The sequence below is a fragment of the Macrosteles quadrilineatus genome, unplaced genomic scaffold, assembly GCF_028750875.1.
Source record: "Macrosteles quadrilineatus isolate MER2022 unplaced genomic scaffold, UCM_ALF_1.0 Scaffold_5__1_contigs__length_97177068, whole genome shotgun sequence".
Classification (NCBI taxonomy): Eukaryota; Metazoa; Arthropoda; class Insecta; order Hemiptera; family Cicadellidae; genus Macrosteles; species Macrosteles quadrilineatus.
The window spans coordinates 40,787,359-40,805,242 of record NW_026542598.1 but is presented as its reverse complement, the minus strand read 5'-3'; the positions used below and the strand labels follow the sequence as shown (position 1 = coordinate 40,805,242).

Below are 17,884 nucleotides of genomic sequence, written 5' to 3'. Positions count from 1 at the left end.
TCTCTAGTGACTACTAACCTGGACACATGTCACAGTGTATGTTGCTACTGAGCACAGTTCTGCAAGGCACAGCCATGGTGATGGTGAGGACATTGTCTGATGTCCTGTGTGAGCCTCCCAACAGTCCGATCACCTCACACTTGGGTGACAAGTGACTGTATGGTGATATCTCTAGTGAGTACTAACCTGGACACATGTCACAGTGGATGTTGCTACTGAGCACAGTTCTGCAAGGCACAGCCATGGTGATGGTGAGGACATTGTCTGACGTCCTGTGTGAGCCTCCCAACAGTCCGATCACCTCACACTTGGGTGACAAGATACAGTATGGTGATATCTCTAGTGACTACTAACCTGGACACATGTCACAGTGGATGTTGCTACTGAGCACAGTTCTGCAAGGCACAGCCATGGTGATGGTGAGGACATTGTCTGACGTCCTGTGTGAGCCTCCCAATAGTCCGATCACCTCACACTTGGGTGACAAGATACAGTATGGTGATATCTCTAGTGAGTACTAACCTGGACACATGTCACAGTGGATGTTGCTACTGAGCACAGTTCTGCAAGGCACAGCCATGGTGATGGTGAGGACATTGTCTGACGTCCTGTGTGAGCCTACCAACAGTCCGATCACCTCACACTTGGGTGACAAGATACAGTATGGTGATATCTCTAGTGACTACTAACCTGGACACATGTCACAGTGGATGTTGCTACTGAGCACAGTTCTGCAAGGCACAGCCATGGTGATGGTGAGGACATTGTCTGATGTCCTGTGTGAGCCTCCCAACAGTCCGATCACCTCACACTTGGGTGACAAGTGACTGTATGGTGATATCTCTAGTGAGTACTAACCTGGACACATGTCACAGTGGATGTTGCTACTGAGCACAGTTCTGCAAGGCACAGCCATGGTGATGGTGAGGACATTGTCTGACGTCCTGTGTGAGCCTCCCAACAGTCCGATCACCTCACACTTGGGTGACAAGATACAGTATGGTGATATCTCTAGTGACTACTAACCTGGACACATGTCACAGTGGATGTTGCTACTGAGCACAGTTCTGCAAGGCACAGCCATGGTGATGGTGAGGACATTGTCTGACGTCCTGTGTGAGCCTCCCAACAGTCCGATCACCTCACACTTGGGTGACAAGTGAGTGTATGGTGATATCTCTAGTGACTACTAACCTGGACACATGTCACAGTGGATGTTGCTACTGAGCACAGTTCTGCAAGGCACAGCCATGGTGATGGTGAGGACATTGTCTGACGTCCTGTGTGAGCCTCCCAACAGTCCGATCACCTCACACTTGGGTGACAAGTGACTGTGAATGTCTACCAACAACAGCACTGTCACTTCTAGTTCCACTTTGTAAGGCGCCTGAAACATTAGAAAATATTTTTGAATACACTGCAACAGTTTAAAGTCATCTAAACTTATCAGAGATGAAATTATACAGATTTCTTAGCTCTTAGTGACCGAAGATTATCAACGGATTTGGTGGTTGAGGAGGATTCCAAAGGCAAAGCAGGTATTGGTTCTAGTTTTAAAATTTCATAGAAATTTGGCAAAGAAGATTTTACTAATGGGTGTGAAAGGAAATACTCATTTTTGGGTAATCCAGACCATTTACTTTCCAAGAGTTAATGGCAGCAAGTTGCAATAGGTTTTAATGGCAAAAAGCAATATATGTAACTAAAGAAAGAAAGCTACTAAAATCTATTATAGCTCACCTCCAGAGTATTTCCAGTATGGCATTCCTTTTTTTAGTACAACTTTTGAACAATATCTTTACATGTTTGCCAGACAGCCAAGAATTTAAGTTCTGAATTTGTATACAGACTTGTACTCATTAAGACGATAGCCTACTTAGGAAACTTAATGATGAAAACACTACATTGTGTAACAAGGATATTACATATTTTGACATAAAATGTCAAAAAAGTGTACTTTATCCATTCACAGTTGTAAAACAAATCTCATGTCTTATTTATTAATCCAAGCAATAATGGTGACCACTTTACCTTTCTACTAACGTAGTTCTTGCAGTGGATTAGCCTGACGGGTCTGATTCCTCTCGTCAGCATTTTGTTAGTTTGCCGTTTTTGATTATGTTGCACTATAACTTCTCCTGTTGTTGTGTGCATCATTGTGTAACCTTCACTCTAAACAGACAACAAAACCTCAGTAAATTCACTATTGCATTTTAATTTATAATTTTTTTACCACTAAAACTACATTACTTTCCGGCCTTTTATTGATTAGGTCTATTTACGAGTGTTGGTCCATGAGAATTGGAAAAATTTGAACTAGCCAATTACTTTCAACAAATTTAAACATACCTGAGAGATACATAGGCGACTTCACAGAAGTTTTCAAATTATATTTAACTAGAAAATAAGGAAGTGATTTCTTGGGTAGTAAAAGTTTTCTAGCAGTCAGGCAGAGGTTGTTTAGTTAATTGAATTGCAGTTTTACGATTTGTCACAAAAGGGTTTCCCTAAGATCTTAAATGCTGAGGAATTCAAATTAATATAATATTCACATGTTAAATATATTGGTAATCTAAAGACTCTCTAGTTTCTATTTCCTTAGTTATTTTCCTCATTTCTCAATCAAGTTTTTTCATTCAAACAAGTTTATAGTAAAACTAAATTTACACTGTCCTGATTAACACAGTTTCTAGATAGAGGTGTTTTTGTTGTTCAATTTTGAAAGCCTAATAAACAAACAATATAGGATTCTAAAAAATTGTTTGAACATACTGTATATCCATAAACAAGAAAACTAATTTATAAATGAAATGGAAGACGTGTCTTCTATGTCACTTAGTATTTTGGTACCGTTAGACATAGAATAGAAATTTATTAAATTAAATTGAGTATATTTTGTTAAGCTGATTCAAATGGTTCCTAAAAACTTATTTTCTACTTCAATCAAGTGAGGCTTGGTTACAGTTTATTCGTATTAACTATGGGCCAGAGAGACACAGACAACAAATGAGTAAGAAAGCTCTCTTAAAACAATTTTTGTTCTAGAAACACTTACGTTGTTGTTAACAGTCTTATTAGGTCTCCATAGTGGTGATAGCCTTGAACTTTGCTTGCGAGGTTTCTTAGATGTGTTCTTACTTCTGGAACCTGGCTTTTGTACTGTTGGGTTTGAAGTTTTTCTGATTTTTTCCTAAAACATTAAAAAAATCTAAATTATTTTAGAGGTTAGAAGTAGGCCTTGGTACCTAAATTTTTGTATGCACATAGAGATGGGGAAGGAGTACTGGATTGAAACAAAATAACAATCAAGTCTATGTTTCACTGATACAATTACCAGTTGAAGGCAGTTTTAAGGCATTTTTATATTCGGTAATGTTAAGGTGTGTTGATGTATTAACTTTATTTATAGGTTATTTTACTAATTAAAAAAATAAAAATATCACAATCAAATTTATTGATCATTACAACACAATGTTTTTTTATGGTATTACAATGAACGAGTAAACCGTAAACAGCACAGTTAAGTGTTAACCAAACACTTAAATATGAAAATAAAATATGAAAAATACATTCGTCAACATAAGGGCACTCGGCACACAACCAGATTTAAAACACATCAAATCAGGCTTCAGATTTGAAATGGATGAAAAATCTACTATCAATATCTCAAGTCAATGGTAATACTTAAAAATCAATGTACACGTAAACAAAGAATCAAAAGCAGACAAACAGTGAAATTATATTCGAGCTATCTTTAAACTAAATACTACCACATATTTTAAAATTTAATCATCGTACAAAACACTACTTACACATCCTTGTTCAACCACTTTCTTTTTGCGAACTCTGCTGTTCCCGACATGTTTAACCTTTTCCATCGCCGGTTCTTCCTCTTTGTTGATGCTGGACGCGTGCTCTATCGAGGACACTGAGTGCTCAGTAACATCGTCAGTCTCAACTGAACAGCTGTCCACTTCAACAATACTGCACACCTGATCACTGAAGTCTTCCAAGACAACGTCGGAGCCAACAGAGTTGTTATAATGTGAGTGTTCTGTGGTAAAAGTTCAATTGTAAGCAACAATGTTATTATTAAATGTAAAACTTTCATTGATGTAAAGTAATTGCTTGGTGAGACCCCCCGATGTTTAGATCAAGTATCGTTTAAAAATTAATCACACATTTTAGTCTAGTGGTTTTCCTTATCGCAGACCCCGGAATTTCACCCGCCTATTGTATTTTAAACATTTTTGACACCAAGATATTCAATGATATATGAATGAATGATATGATATATGAATGATATGATAGGTTACGTACCTTTTTTTCCATCTTCAGTCTTTAATATACACGAGTTCCATCGTGTCCGCTGTGCTATCTGCGTCAGTGTATCGTTCGATTAAATGTGGCCGGCCTACCGTCATTAAATGTTCTTCGTGTTAAATTTGTGAACTTGACATGTATCTATGTATTATAACGAAAACTTGCGTCGATTCATAGACCAACAATTCGATGTGGGTTGGAAAATGGGTCATTGACCCGAAACTAGTCACCCTTGACTATATTAAAGACTAATGACGGACAAAAAAGTACGTAATCTATCATATCACCTATTGTAGGCTGAGATATCTTGGCTACAGTTCTGTTTTTCTCTCTTTCCCCCCAGGAAAAGTATGCCACATTTTTTTATAACAGAGCTCTCAAAACATTGGCCTACTTTGCAGCTCGGTACTTTGTATCTGAAATCCTAAATAATCTTGCTTGATTCATTCTACTGTACTATGATATTAAGAAAGTTATACTCACCACAACCATAGTTGATATAGCCCTTCCTTTCAAGATATGCATGAATTCTTTTTATTAGAATAGTATCTTTTAAGTCGTCTTCAGAGAAACTGGGTGAAGCCAGCACTGAAGTGTTTGAGACATATTTTGGTTTAGAATTCATCCAACACTCATTGATGTGATTGCGGATCTAAAAATAAAAACAAAATATAGGTAATTAGTTTTGGGCTAGTTTGCATATGAATTTATAAACACAAAACTTATAAGTCCAAAAGGCCTACTAGCCATCTTTCTCACCTTACATTTTTTCCCATGGTCAAGAAGGGACCTAATGGTAAAATTTACAAACTTAATATCTTGAATCCAAGCCATAAAAAATTGAGACCAAACCCTTTTGAAACCAAGAACATTTGTTATCAATTGCAATATATTATCTCAACTGTAAAAATCAAATCGGTTCTCACATACCTTCATGTAGCGGCTTAAACCATGGAAGTTTTTATCAAAAAACTCAGGGTGTAGAAGCTGCTCTTCTTTTGTCACTATGAAAGTTTGAAGAACAGCTTCACAGGTGGGGGGAGGAAGATCGTAGACTGCATCCAACAGCGGGTCTTGTGTGGCAAGTGGCGCGGAGTCTTGCGACTTTTCTGTCAACCAACATTATCAGTTAAGAATTAGGCCTATCCATAGAATGCTATAAGCACTAATGTAAGAGTTCCATGTTATGGTACTAATACTGGATAATTCTTTATTAGTCTCTCCAAATAGGATAAAGGATGTTAATAAGCTAGATTGAATTTTGGACCACAAATGGGCTTTTGAACAATTTTGGGTTTTTACTTAGACTTCAAGAATCAACATAGATCCTTAAAATGACTATTGAGATCAAAGTGTAGAGCCAGTTTGAATCAATTTTCTACTGTTATAGTTAGCGCTGCTTCTTTTATTTTGTGGGCTAAGCTACCCTACCAGGTAAGGCTTAAAGGACAATCGTTCACTACACAAGCCATTCATTCACAGAGTTTCATTCACACAGTCACATGACTGGTCTAAGACCTGTCTTCACTAGTATTTGCAGTAGTACCTAACCCAAGGTCCCACCAGCCTCCAAGAAGATTGCTATCATACATTGTTTGGTAAATAATTGTATAACTACTACGATAACAGGATTCTCTGTAGCATGTTTCCCGTCCTAATTATCCGATTTTTACGATTAGGTGTCATTTTAAGGGCCGGCGTGCACTATCCCGACCACGACCATGACTCCGACTGGTCGGATACGACAAGTTTTATAATAGGAATAAAAGGAACGGCGCGGCGCGCACTGGTCAACTGGTCGGACCCTGGTCGCACGTCCAAAGTTTTCAAGTTTGGTCAGGCCCGACCCGCTGGCCGTTGCAGCCAAAAATAGCACACAATGTAATGGGAGGACCCGCACTACCCCCGACTTGCCTCCGACCCGACCAGTACACCACTCAACCCCCAGTATTCCTAGATCAATCAACCGGTGATCACTTGCTTTTTGCGCCGGTCTGTGAAGTGAGTTATTTGGTAAAATGTCGCAGGAGTTTGACACTGTTGCAAACTGCCCTTTTGTAGACCTGACTGTTAACATTGGATGTACCCAGTAGCGTTTCTTTTTCCAATTAACGTACCTACGATACAAATGCACCACAGCAGCTACTTCTTCAACATCGTGGTCGGGATAGTGCGCGCCGGCCCTAAAGCTTCTGATCTAACAAATGGTAAATAAAAAAGTAATTTCATTTGGGGCTTCGCTCCCCTACCGCTTGATTTATTTAGTTTATTTTCAAAGATCCAGTGATTCTGAAGAACTTCCTTTCTAAATCGTGAATTGTAATTCAGTTGAACGTTTAATCACAGTCAGATAGTAAACGGGAAACAAAACAGTAAGTGAAAGGATTTTTAATAGCCTTGGCTACTTTTACTGAAATTGTAACCTGATTGAGGTAGGTCAATCACTCTTTATGGTATGGATCTACAATAAAAAATGATTTTTGTTAATTAGTAGGTTTATTCATCTATTGGCTAATAACTGCTTCAAACAAACATTATCATTGAAAGGTAAAAATAAATATCATTAGGCCTAAGGGTTTTGCCTCTAAAACAAGAATTAAACTCTACTAAAATGTGATATCTGCTCATGGGTCTCCTTGTATGAATTATTACAGCAGCAATGAAATGTACCAGTCTCATTCAGTTAACCACTGTAGATAATACAAAATAGCTTATATGACCTGCTCAAATCTAAACATGAAAACTTTACTTACCATTTGCCACATTATTATAACGAGCGTTTGGAAGATCGTCGACAATAACAGTCATAACTTTCCCACTTGGCGTAACAAGGTTGCCTTTAAACACCTGGGTGTCAGTTTCCACATCTGGCGTTGGTTTTTCCCCAATAAAACCCTCTGTAAAAACTGACACCTCAGTGGCAACATCGGGCAGGAAAAGCTCATCTTTGATATCGGAAAAATCTATGATTGCGTCTTCTTCAAACTCAAACACCTCTTCTTTTACTTCTTCGGAACTTTCTGCCACAGGATCAATAGTTTCTTTAGTGAGCGGCTGTGAGTTTTTATTCTCTACAGGAATCTTTATATCAATACTTTCTTTAGTGTCAGGTTCAGAGTTGACATCAATATCTACCTCGCCGTCTTCACTGACATTTGATTCGTGACGTATTCTTATCTGAAAATGAACAAAGTGGTAAGTTATAGGTCGGTGTAAACGTAGAGCACAATACATTAAAACTTCTGCATAAGTTTTTTGGTTCTACTTTAGTTGCTTTATTTAAATTTGCGTAATATTTTATTCTTTCATGTTTTATGATTTGACTACAATGGTCTTTAAAAAAATGTATTATCCAGTATGTCAGTGATGCAACGGGCAGTTTTTTTTTTCTTATTTTGAATCAGCTCTACCAGTTGCAGAAATGTATATTCCACTATGATATTAAATTAGGATATACTTTGCTAATTTAAAATTAATAATGCTGACCTGTACACCGTTTAAGTTAAAATTTCGCATCACAATTTCTTTGAACAGATTTAGGCAAACAACATTTATTTAGTACTTCAGAGCTGAAGAATTTATGAAAGCATTATACTCTATCAGAAGAGATCAAATATGGAGAGGATTGACAAGATTAGGAATTCCTGGAAAAATGATTACCTAATGAAAGAAATGTACAAGAACTACAGTTGCAAAATAATACCCAATGGACATTTAAGCAACCCGATAGAGGTAAAGCTAGGGGTGAGGCAAGGTTGTGTCTTGTCACCAACCCTCTTCTTGGTTGTGTTGGACCAGGTATTGGGGAACATAAGTAGGAGACAAGGAAAGGGTATTTCCTAAGGTCTACACCAGTAAAGAGCTTGCATTTGCAGATGACATATGTTTCTTATCCCACAGATTCAAAGATGTGGAAGAAAAACTTGCAGATCTTGAAAAATAAGAGAAAGCAACCGGGTTGAAAGTGAATGTCCAAAAGACAAAATCAATGAGGATTAATCCAGTAAATAACAATATGTTGAAAATGGCTGGAGAAGAGATAGAGGAAGTGGATTCTTTTACATATTTAGGAAGTGTGTTGACAAAAAATGGAGGGGCGGATGATGATGTAGTGGCCCGAACCAAGAAGGCAAATGCTACATTTGTTCAACTATACCCAGTTTGGAGAGCTAAAGATGTATCGACCAGAACAAAGTTAAGAATATTTAACACCAACGTAAAGTCAGTTTTACTTTATTGGTGTAAAACATGGAAAGTTTCTCTAGCAATCACAAACTTTCATGTTGTCTACAGGTATTTGTGAACCGGTGCTTACGAAGAATTTTAAGAATCCATTGGCTAGACGCAATCTCTAATAAAGACTTGTGGACAGCCACCAAAGAGAAACCCATAGATCTACAAATTAACAAAAACGGAAATGGCAATGGATAGGACACACCCTGCGCAAGGATCAAGACGCCATAGATAAACAGGCTTTGAGCTGGAATACCCAGAAAGGAAGAGAGGAAGACCGAGAAAAATATGGAGGACGAAATCAATCAATTAAAGCGAAATCAGAGAGGCGGGAAAGAGTTGGAGAGAAGTAAAGGCATTGGCTGCTAATCGTGTCCGTTGGCGCTGTTAGTGGAATCGTAAAGGCCCTGTGCTCCGCTAAGGAGTGACAAGAAATAAACAGCCATAGGTGATTAGCAAGATTATAACCCAGTATCCTGGGACATATGAACAGAGATTTTCAGACTTACACAACCATTATCTGAATATCAGCTTTTGCTGGCTGGTTTTGTTTGCCCTACTATGAGTAAATAAATCAATATCTTACTAATATTATAAATTTGAAAGTTCGTGTGTTTGTTTGTTTTAAGTTCAATCACAGGGAATTAAAGAATTTAGTCAGCTGTTGGTTCTTAAAAAGTTGGTTCTATGATAAGCAAAAGCATTAAAAGTTATAAGATTTACCAAACAGGGTGCAGCACTATATTTTTTTTGCATTTATGAAAACAGCAAATTTGAACTAAGCAGCAACGAAAAACTGTGATACACAATGAGAACTAACTGTCAAAGTAGGATTGTTTACAGTTATGTTTGTTTTTATTTTCATGAATATTTTGTGATATTTTGCGATTTTTTGATCATTTATTTTTTTCTATTGTTTAGGTGAAGTGGATAACATTATGGCTATGGTAGATGTGTAATACTATAAAATACTGTAAATTTAAAGAAGCAAATTTTATCAAACTGTGTCCTTCCTCAATGCAAACGCAAAGCTTGAGTATAACTGCAATAAGCATTTTATACTTATATCCCAACCCTGTACGAAGGACGGGTACCCTGCTAGTTTGAATATAAATTAGAAAAGGGAGGTAAAGGCGATATACTATACTGTAATACACTTGTATGCATAGGGAAGGAATTTAACATTCACACTGACCACTTGTTCTCCCGTAGGTAAGACTATTGAATCCTGCTCCTTATTGCCAGTTAACACGTCCTTGATGTCTTCAGCTTTGTATATTCGGGCAACATCCTTGAAGTCAGAAACAGGAGCTTGACTTTTTTTCGAACAAGATTTAGAATGTTTTCTCCTACGACACTTTTTCCTGTAAACAAATAAATTTTGTTGTGTACATTTTGTTCACACAACCATACATCTATTGATAAGAACATGGAAATAGATTAATCTATATATATAAAATTCAATGTATGTTTGTTTGTTTGTCCTTTATGGACTCCGAAACCGCACGACAGATTGTAATGAAACTTTCAGGAATTATTAAGCATTATTCAAGGATGGTTTGTGTGAATTTTGGTGCAGATCCGTCAAAAGGGCTCCGCCCCAGTGGCTCTGGAGTTTCCCATGTTAACCTTATGAGTACTCTTATTTAAATGGAATTAATGAATCTTAACAGCTGGTTCAACTAAACAATTTGATTCTCTGATGTTCAATAGCATTAAAAAGTTAATAGGTATACCAAGAGGGTGCAACACTATTATTTTTTTTAATTTATGACAAGAGGTAATTAATTTGCAACCAAAATTTGAGTGAGCGTAGTGAACGAACTTCAACCTGGTGGCGAGTTAGCGTAGCGAACGAGCTAACCTGAAGGCAAGTGAGAGCAGCGAACAAGCTCCAACCTAAAGTTGAGTGAGCGTAGCAAACAAACTTTAACCAGGACGTGATTGAGCCATGCGAACGAGCTCATCTTGAAAATGAACGAGCATTTGACATAAAACCACATTAGGACAGGACTACGTCTGTCGGGCCAGCTAGTTATTACTAAAAAGTTTCAAGATTTCACCAGTTTCAAAGTTTCAAGTTAAAAAGAATTCACCAGTCTACAAAGCTAAAAAAACTCTACCCATGTAACATTTTAAATTATCAGACTTCTTTAGTCAAATATTATATTTGATACATATATTTGCAAGTTACAAATCAAAGAAGTAAAAATAAGAATAACAAAACAAACTGAAATACAGGTGGCACTGGAGAGAAGAAGAAACATCATGATTCAGTCAGTTTTACTTAGTCTGTGGCAGTGATAAGACAGTGCTGGACAGCCTGTACCGTTTTAATCAGCTTTTTTTTTCAATGTTTATTCCATTTTAACTATCTTATCAACATGACAAGTTTCAATAATTGTGATTGTGACAGTTTTTTAAAAGAATCTATTGACATACCACAGTGTAATACATTGATGATGTTGTTGCATACAAAATGACCTGATGAAGTTCTAATGAACGGAACTAGTCTTCATACCACCAACTGTGGTTGGATAAGGTACCGGTAATCATTTTAATTTATCACTTATGATTCAGTTTACCTGATTAAGGAGGAATTTGACGTTGAGCTTGATTCTCGGTTGGAAGTCGGAAGGATTACAGTTGGCTGAGCTGTACTGACGACTGCTATTACCTTGAAGAAATTAACAAAAACTCCATCATACAACCACAAAAAGACAAATTAGCAGCACAATCTTGGTAAGTTAACAGTGTATAACTAATCACTCGTAAGTACAAACCAACTACACATTTTAAACGCTAAGCTTGTATGTGTCATTTAATATAATTTGCGTATCATACCAGAATACAGTTTACCAAAATCAAAACATTATGGTTATTACCCTGTTATTTAACAATGTGACTTCATAAGAAAGTGGAAAAGCCTACGCTTGAAGCTATTTTGTTTTACAGGAAGTGTACTTGGCAAAATAAAATCTCTACGTTAACATCATGAAAATTTCAACTACAGTAGAATCTCCATAGTCCATCATTATTAATTCATATGTAGGATCAATCGCCATAGTGTCTATTTGTGCGCCATAGTGGAGATAAATGTGCTGTACCACTCTTTTGAAACGCTAACTCATAATGCTGGTTGGTGTTTGGTTGTATTGTTGTATTTGTGATCAAAATGTACGGGTATTCTACCCAAAGCACACATACAAATTTGAGTAGGCCTATATTATGTGCACTTAAGTTTCGACTCTTCACAAAGAAAATTTGATTAGATTAAGTTAAGTTTGATTCGTGTGTCTTAAAAATTAAAAGGCAATTCTCAGAAATTATTTTTGTGTCTCTGTCTCTGCAAAATAAACATTTCTATTTACATAATGATTTTTTGGTTGTTCTATTCATACTTTATGATCTATAGTCCGACAATGTCCTGATCCCATTGGCTTATGCATTCGAGTATCGAGAGTGTCTAATATAATTTTGATCTCTTAAAAGCACTTTTGATAGGATTAACTTACTTCCTCCATTGATGCAGGTATTTCTATATCATGGATTATTTCGGTAAAGTTGAAATCCATCCCGTCAACCCCAACGGTAGATGACGACACAGAATTCTTGCCAATCCAGCCCAATCCGAGTGACTTCTGATGAGACATGTAAGACTTCACTTGGCTTGAGCTTTTTGTCCCGATATACTGAGATAAACGGGAATAACTCCTTCCAAATAGCTCCTGAAACAGAGCACCATTAAAGTAAGTACTGCCCTATTCAAAATTCATGTCTTATTTTTAAAAGTTAGAGCTATCATTATTGCAACCTTTAACTTACATATCAGAATATATTTTTCATGTAGGGGGTACAGAAAAAGGACTAGCACAGTTAACTTCAAGTTAAGAAACTTTTATACCTAATAGTAAGTCACTATAATCTGGGATCAGTTGAAGGGGATTTTTTTACTCTTAAAGTCTCAGACCAGTTTGGCAATGTTTTGGTTAGTTCGGAGAAGTTTGCAGGCAAAGGATTTTATCAGTTAAATGGCACCTTTTTCTAACCTTTTTGAATCTACTTAAGCACCTATTTCTAAAATGCTAAAAAATTGACTTTAATGTAAAACTTAGACAACGCTCAGTAGAATCCCCGGATTTTCAATCATTCCGCATCAGCAAACATACTACTTAAAACAGTTGTTAAAGCTGCAATAATAATTAGCACTTGTTCAACTAGAATATGTATATATTAAATTTAAAAAGTCTTACCAAGCCTTTTTCCAATAAATATTTCTCCTTTTCAGACCAAGCATTACTGTCTGTTAATTCTGGAGCATTGAATGTTGATGGGAACTCTTCCAAGGAAGGCTGAGGCTCAGACTTGCTGTTATACCAACACGACTGAGTTGAATCCAGCATCCATGAAGAATCACAGTTAAGACCCAACTGATGTTCCCCATCATAACACGATGTTCTGGAAAAGTTGAAACAATAATTAGCCTAAAATATCTTAATAATTACTGGTAACTCAAACAATTGTTTAAATAAAATAGTAAGGGTAAAATTGAATTACGCTAAGTCAAACTAAGCCTTGTGTTACTAAGATCAAGCTAATACTCTATGGTTGTTAATTTATAGGCAAAGATGCAGAGAAAGTATATAATATATACCGTGCTGTAGAAGACTTTTAAATTAGTTAGGCCTAGGCTACTCTAATTATTTAATATTTACAGGCTCATACCTGCGAAAATAAAACCGATTTGAATAATTTTTGTACCAGTATTTTTATTTTAGTATATTGATTTTTCCTACGCTAACTTACGAGTTTAACTACACACTATGTTTAGAGAGTTGAGGATAGGATACTCCTCACATTTTCAAGTGATAAATATTAGTCTACAGTTATTAACCCATCCTATCTAACTTCACCTTCCTAGAGGCTTTTTCCCACATTGGTTACATGTTATAGGCCTACATTCATTAAATAACCTAAAAAAATACACAAAAACAATAGGCCTATCAAACTAAAACCAAACACTACTATAAACAAAATGAAACTAAAACCAAAACTTCTCACTCCAAATCCTCCAGATGGTAGCTGGAAAAACCACAACACACTCACAGTAACTAACCTACTACTTGAACAAGCCACACAAACCAAACTAATGAGACGTAGGAATTGGCTAACTCAGGAACTCGCTAACTCGGTCGTGTGGCGGAACTGGCTAACTCTGGAACTGGCTAACCGTCTCAGTCAGGAATTGGCTAACTCCGGAACCCGCTAACTCGATTTTGTCTCGCGGCGGAATTCGCTAACTCTGGAAGTCGCTAACCCGGCCGCGCCCACTGCTCGGAGCGTTGCCAACCTTGTACGACAAAATAATCGTACACTGCCGTATTTCAAAATGTCAGTGTCTATAAAGATACAGTAAATGTTATTTTTTTTTTATCAATTTCACTTTTAACAGATAACTAGCCCAAAGTAATTAAAAGACAATTAAAAAATCATGAAAAAGTGTTTTTTATTAAACTGTACAATGGCCAGTTAAATGTTTATGATTTCGATCTTAAATATAAATGCCATCAGTATAAAAGAAAATAATAGAATATGAAAAATATTCAAAATTTAGTTTAATTGGTAATAAATAATTAAACCTCTACGAAAATAAGCTAAAATACACGCAAGTTCTTAAACACGGAAAACAGATTTAATTGTAATGTCGTAACAAACCAAAACCATTAATTAATACAGTCATCAACCATTGTAACTTTCATAATTAATTCATAGATTTTAAATTAAATGTTCGTCGTTGAACCGTCCAACTTAAGTGTACAAATATGATGACATAGACTAAGTTTTTATCTAGGCCTAATAGTTTGAACCAAAGCATTGTAGGCCTACTAGTAAATAGTTGCCTAATTCTAAAATGTGTTGAATTTTTTAGCAATAATGTTACATGTTTTAAAACAGTTTTTAGATTGTACACCTAAGCACCACTAGTAAAAAATAGGAGAAGATATAATATTCATATAATAAAACGTGACAGGGTTATTTTAATTCACGATTTTTAATAAACTAATTGACGGATTTTCCTGATTTGAGTGTTGGGTTTCCTTTATATTGCTTTCACAAACGATATAAACTATAGCAAGCCATTGCTCGGTTCACTGTTCCCCAGTACTGAGCTACACAATAGACAATAGCTTTGTTTTTGGATAAGATAGAACCAGCCTGGAAAAAAAACTCCAGACTTTTAAAAAGTAAGCCTACTGAAAGAAGTAAAATTAATATTAATTCAACAAAATTAAGAGGATGACACGGGTTCTACACTAATAGCCTGCGATAAAGAAATTTACAAGTTGTATTTATGCATAGACTAACTTTCAATGCAATCCATGAATACATTAGGCCTACCACTTTATAATGTATTGATAAATATTTATTTAAATTCAATAGCTCTATTTAAAAATACATAACCACTACAATGTAATTCTGTAATGACGTTTAACGTGTAAATTTTATTATGATTTATGATTTAAGGTTACTACAAGCCCAGTATATAAAATACGAACTCAACAATTTTATTTGCAGAAGTTCACAAAATGGTATTTATTCGAATAAAAGAAACAAATGGCGGACTACGAAAATAGATATTTCATAACATGTAATAGATCCAAATTAAATGTGCATTTTTATCTTTTTCATACCAATAAGCTACTATTTAAGTAAGAAACCCACATATAAAACATACTCCCTTATATTAGTACATTTCTCATCCTTATGGATGATCTGAAGACAGTTGTATTGTTAGTTCTGTCCGGTGTACTGTCTTTAGAGGTCGTGTTTTGTTTACAATTTTTTCTTGTTTTCAGTAATTTAAAACCTCGTTTAACCAAATAAAATGTTCTAATCACAACTAATAACACGTCCCCTAGTTATATAACCAAACAGTAAGGAACAAATCATGAAGTTAACTATAAAATAATAGAAACACAATTTTGTCGACACTAGCGATCAGTGTCACCGGACATGAACTAGACACGAAAAACGAGCTTCAAAGTTTACAATGGGATGTAAAGTTTACTTGTGTTGGTTAGTCTATGGTAAGACTATAATGCATTTTCCACCCTAATAATCATAAGAACTTCTCTGTGGTTAAACATACTTCAAAATATATTTATTTTATCGACTACGTTGCTCTTACTCCTAATTAAGCGTAGGATACGACATTATGGTGCCGATACGATATAGGTACTACACTTTCGGCAACACTGGCCAAAAATATTCGTGCTTGGCTCCCATTGGACGGCCCGCGAGGCTTCTGATTGGGAGTTAGCGAGTTCCGCCGAGGGACCGAGTTAGCGACTTCCGTACGAGAACGGAATTCGCTAACCCGGCTCTAGAGCGGGTTAGCGGGTTCCGGAGTTAGCCAATTCCGAAACCGAACAAGTTAGCGAGTTCCTCTCATCGACCAAATTTGAAGATAGGGCATTTAACATGGGGTTAGCGAGTTCCAGAGTTAGCCAATTCCGCGGACCCAAACTAATTAGTACAAGGGGTTGCCGGGTGTCAGTGATCCAGAAATGGGGGACCTTCTCTAGACATAGGGCTCATGTCGGCTGCTGTTTCTCACCTCCATGGTGACTCACAGGAAGAAGACCAAGAGGCCTACGGCTTGAATGTACATGTAATATGTTACAAGGCAAAACTGTGGTTCTGATTCCACTACTTATGAACTTTAGGTCCCTTAGTTGCCGTTTGCTGTATGCACTATTAATTAACAGCTGTGTCTAAGTAACATGTCGGCCTTAGTCACTAACAAGACTACTCATCGTTCACTCTCCATTCATAACTTGGCTAAAAATACCTACATTCGTATGGTCACCATTTTAGATTAAGTAATTTTTAAATTGGGGCCTACTGTAATCACTTGAAAACGAGAGGAATATCCTTGCCTTCTGAAACTTCTCAAAATGTAGTTAAAACACTTATGTTAGCGTAGGAAAAGTCCATGACCTATAACTAAAATCTAGCCTAGTTATCTTTTCTCAATTATGAACTTAAAGGAAAAGTCCATGATCTTATAACTAGGCTAGTTTTCTTTTCTCAAATATTAACTTAAAATCGCAGATTTTAGTAGGCCTAACATTGAGGAAATATAAACTTAAAACTTCATAATACACGGTAATCATAGGATATATGCTGTAATACACCTTGATTCTTTGGGGATCTTGTATTTAAACCCAACAATGTCCAATGTCCTTGGCTCCTTGAACATTTTCCCTTAACTTAACTAAAGGATAACTTAGGCTTTGGCTACAATATGCAAAGTCTGAATTCATATTCAGGCCTAATAAATATCGGGTCGTCTTGATATACCGGTAATGTTAAACTTGATAAATCAATTTATGAGATCGCATAAGGCCTAATCGTAACTGAACGGAAGTCAACAGACATAACTTAAATCTTAAATAGGCCTAGGCCAGGCTGAGATAAATGGTTTGGTTTGAGTAAAACAGATTAGCCTTCTTTGTCTCACCAGGTATGATGGATTGGATAAGCCTTATTAACTTATGTAGTGGAAAACTCTTAGTAGTTCTAGGCCCTATCTTAGACACAAACATGAAAAAGTAAGAGGATGCATAACTTGTCTTACATTTGTTCATTATTTGTTAGAATATTTTCTAGGTTGAATTCTCCCAAAACATCAATTTCATCTTCATCTTCCATATTTCTCAAGAAGGCAAGTAACCAACTAACTTAAGAAATAAAAAATTTACAGTATCAATTTCAAATTTTTACAAAAACAAAACTAGGATACACAAAAACTGTAATCAAATCTGTCTGTAGTAAAAACAAAATAAACAGTTACAAACACAAACAGACATCACGGGAGTAATAAAGCACAGTAGAAAGAGGAATAGATACGATACGGTTCATAGTAATATAACTGAAATTCACATAGAGTAACAGCAAATCTGGTGAAAAACTTTTATATTAAGATCCTTGGTTGGGGACAGCTCACCCCTTGGTTGTTGGTTTCTTGAAAATCCAATTTTCCGTTATTTTATGGGTTAAATGGGAAAATAACATAAATTACAATAACTTTTGGACTGTTTTTTTTTTTCTCAGAAATGGGATTTGTACAATTTTATTCAGAATATAAAGGGCTATAACATATATATAACATATTATACATACTATAACATAAAGTTTTACCAAAATCCTTTTTTAGAAAATTAAATTTCTTTGCTAATTTATGTTTTTTTTACGGGAAAATCCCTATTAAAAATTAAAATAAAAAAAATGGAAAAAAAAGTTTGGAGATACCATGGCTTAGTAC

At 36.0% G+C, this 17,884-nt stretch overlaps 1 protein-coding gene across 1 annotated transcript; it reads right to left on the bottom strand.

The window, feature by feature from the left end:
• Positions 1–1,189: 1,189 nt before the first annotated feature.
• On the bottom strand, positions 1,190–17,330 carry LOC128995548 (histone H2A deubiquitinase MYSM1-like). Its single transcript, XM_054420566.1, has 12 exons — positions 17,198–17,330; positions 12,810–13,014; positions 12,072–12,284; positions 11,142–11,233; positions 9,752–9,920; positions 7,077–7,500; positions 5,254–5,432; positions 4,807–4,975; positions 3,813–4,054; positions 3,056–3,190; positions 2,032–2,172; positions 1,190–1,387 (listed from the first exon to the last, which is right to left on the bottom strand). The coding sequence occupies exons 1-12, from the start codon at positions 17,269–17,271 to the stop codon at positions 1,190–1,192; spliced, it is 2,241 nt and encodes a 746-aa protein (XP_054276541.1). The 5' UTR covers positions 17,272–17,330.
• Positions 17,331–17,884: the final 554 nt, after the last annotated feature.